This window comes from Amblyomma americanum, chromosome 3 (genome assembly GCF_052857255.1).
Source record: "Amblyomma americanum isolate KBUSLIRL-KWMA chromosome 3, ASM5285725v1, whole genome shotgun sequence".
In the NCBI taxonomy this organism is placed as follows: Eukaryota; Metazoa; Arthropoda; class Arachnida; order Ixodida; family Ixodidae; genus Amblyomma; species Amblyomma americanum.
The window spans coordinates 168,233,560-168,236,712 of NC_135499.1; the positions used below are offsets into that span (position 1 = coordinate 168,233,560).

The window sequence follows — 3,153 nt, forward strand, 5'->3', positions numbered from 1 at the left end:
GCAGTCTCCCAGGCCCCAGGACGAACCCTCAAGACGGAGACAGCGGTGCCCGTGACGGTCGCTCGGCCTGGCGGCCGCCCCGATGCGGGTCCCGAGGCGGCCGGAGCATCGGGAGGCCCTTGGCCGACGCAACTCGAAAATTCGACCTCAGTCATGTGCATCGTGATGACCCTCGTAGTAATGTTCGCCCTGGTCGTGCTGCTCCAGACGCGCATGATAGAGAACGCGCCCTTCCGCGACCTCATGATCCTGCGCGGCGTTACCGTGGGCCGCAAGCGCACCGGGAAGTTCGACCTGCTGGAGCCGGAACCTCCGGCGCCCGGCGAGGAGGGCGTCCCGCGGCCCATCAACGCCACCGCCGCCGCTGCTGCTGCTGCTGCTGTCGCCGCTGCCTCCGGCCATGCCAGCAAGTCTGGCGTCCGCCGGAGACCACCTTCCGGGAGCTATCTGCCGAAGAGGGTGTTCGACAACGAAGAGGTCAGATTGCCCTTTATTCCCGGTCCTTCCGATGGCGTACGTCTACCCATATCGCAACCATATCGACACATTTCAGGCATTTCAGCTCTTAATCGGCACTCTGGGTGCTGAACACAATGTTTGGACGTCCGCTTGCAAAATGTATGAACTTGCCATTTTATAAAGGCTTTATGCGCTTAACCTTTAATCGATTGGGGCAGTAGGTGCTAGATTCGAGTGCAATTCTCGTGCCACCATCGACGTTTTTGCTTTGTACGATTGATACACAGGAATGGTATATTTTGTTATTACCGGGGCTGCCTCACTCAGGCAGAAAGAATATCTTGTAGTTACGATAGATCCTCGCGGTAAACTTGAACAGGCAGCGAGAAATTTTACCGGTTGAGGTTTCACAGAAAAAAGGTCTTCCTTTACCGCCTGGCCTAGCAGGTCAATAAAAATCATTTAAACACAAAGGAACTGACGTGCTTCATCATCTAGAAGAAGACCAGCGGAATGGGCGGCAGCCATGCACATGTGTTTTTCTCGTCTTTGCATCCCGTAAACTTTCGTCCATGACTGTGCATGCGCTCAATATTTTTTGATATGACAAATCCACACTAAACCCAAGTTTTAATTCCAGGTAGTTGCCAAGGACACCGGCATTGAAATTGTTTCCGAAGATCCCGACCTGACTTCCACGATGTTTCCCGAGACCTCACTGGGCCGCACGGCACGCTCTATCTGCATGGTCCACGGCATCCGAACTGGCAACAATCGGCGGAGCCGTTCAAGGACGTGCAACTCATCGGAACTGCAGCCCAGTGAATTACCGACGCACCACTGCACAGATATTGTGTACTGCTGCTTCGGCCTGGACCAGTTCTTCAACGTGACCACGACTCCGGAGACGCTTCGCCTTGTACTGAACCTGCCCCGAAGAACAGAAGCGACGCGATTCTGGCTTGCCGTCGGTGACGGCGAAGAATCCAACGGCAAGTTCTCAGTGGCATGCCGCGATGAAAAGTCGGGCCTTATGCTGGCCATGAACATCCTCAGCTGGCTCAAGACTCATGACTTCCAGGGCGTCTTCGTGTACTGGACCTACCCAACTATGCAGGAGACGCAACTGCACGTTCGGCTACTCAAACTGATGAAGGATCTCTACAAGCTGACTGGCAAGCTCGTCGGCACCGTCGTTCCGTACGAACAGGAGTTGCGAGAGCACTTCGACATGCCAGCTCTTGTGGCCCTTCTAGCTCCCTACACGATCCTCGTGACACCGCCTGTGACGGCCGCCCATCAGCCATCCTTTGCAAGAACTTTCGTGCCTTTCAAAGTGGACTTTCTGTACAGGTACCCGCGCGTCCTTTGGGAGACAAAAGACAACATCCTTCGCAAAGACGGCAGGTACCACCTCTGCTACATGACCTCTCTGGCCGGCTGGTCCTTCACCATGGCTCGTTCCACAAACAGAAGCGAGTCGGGGAGAATGGCTCTCGGTCCTGGAAGGCCTTTTCCAGGATCGGGCCAAATGGGACGCCTAGCTTTTGACGACGTGTGCAATTCCACGTACGACGTTGAAGACGACACGAAGTACAGTGTGGTGGCTGTCAGTGGAAGGAACTTCGTGGCCTACACGAGTCCCAAGGTGTACCGGAAGGTGCTGCATGCCCTGGCGAACGCTACTAAACATGGTGGCTGCTTCGGCATTTGGGACATGTACTGGGACGACTACTGTGACATGTGCGGCTGGGGACGGTTCCCTTTCAGTGGTGTCCTTTACAGCGTCCTCTTCGAGTCGGACAACGGGAAATAAATGTGTGCCTCTCCGTGGCATGGTCAAAACAATGTTAAATAAGCAGCAATGTCACAAACAGCTGAAGACGTACACCTCTGACATCCGATTAATCTCGTACACGCAACCTCAGTCAAATGTGAGGAGAGTTATATACTATGCTTCAGCCATTGCATGTTTAGGGATGATGGTGACAATGACAAGTCCCAAATCTCGTTGCCAGTGAAGGAATTTTCTGCCTTGAAAGTGAGGCGAATTGCTGAGCACTGTCACTTTTGGTTTATTGGGGGGGGGGGGGGGGAATTAACGTCACAAAGCGACTCGGGCAATGAAGGACGCCGTAGAGAAGGGCTCCAGAAATTGCGACCATCTGGAGTTCTTTAACGTGCAATGACACCGCACGGTACACGGGTCTTTAGAATTCCGCCTTCATCGAAATGCGACCACAGCAGCCGGGATCGAACCCGCGTCGTTCGGGTCAGCAGACCAGCGCCATAGCCACCGCAGCGGCTGAGCACTGTCACTGTTGATTTATTGTCAACAAATGGAGCCATCAGTACTAGTAGTCACATGCGAAAAAATTCAAACTGATTAAGATTTCAGTCAAAGCCGTTCGAGTGGATGCGGTTTAATAGACAAGAACATGCAAGTGGTCACGACTCGGTACAGCCCAAGACACAAAGTAGGTGATGCCCGAAAAAGTACCTTTCTTGTGGCGGCTATAATTAACTCGCTCGAAGACAGCCGAGGGTCTTCCACAAGCGCTAACAGCTTTAAATTCTTGAGTTCATAAGAAGCCTCGAGCGCTACGTACTTCACTTGAACATCCTTGCGTACAGAAATCAAACAAAAATGACGTTTAGCGCACTTTTTCGGGAAGCTTGCGCGTCTTGATGGCC

At 53.2% G+C, this 3,153-nt stretch overlaps 1 protein-coding gene across 1 annotated transcript; it reads left to right on the plus strand.

The window, feature by feature from the left end:
- On the plus strand, positions 1-2,275 carry LOC144123456 (chitinase-3-like protein 1). Its single transcript, XM_077656279.1, has 2 exons — positions 1-477; positions 1,100-2,275. The coding sequence occupies exons 1-2, from the start codon at positions 154-156 to the stop codon at positions 2,273-2,275; spliced, it is 1,500 nt and encodes a 499-aa protein (XP_077512405.1). The 5' UTR covers positions 1-153.
- Positions 2,276-3,153: the final 878 nt, after the last annotated feature.

Coding starts and splice junctions, on each gene's coding strand:
- LOC144123456 (XM_077656279.1), top strand. CDS start 154: ATGTGCATCGTGATGACCCTCGTAGTAATGTTCGCCCTGGTCGTGCTG. Junction 478..1,099: donor GGGTGTTCGACAACGAAGAG/GTCAGATTGCCC, acceptor TTTTAATTCCAG/GTAGTTGCCAAGGACACCGG.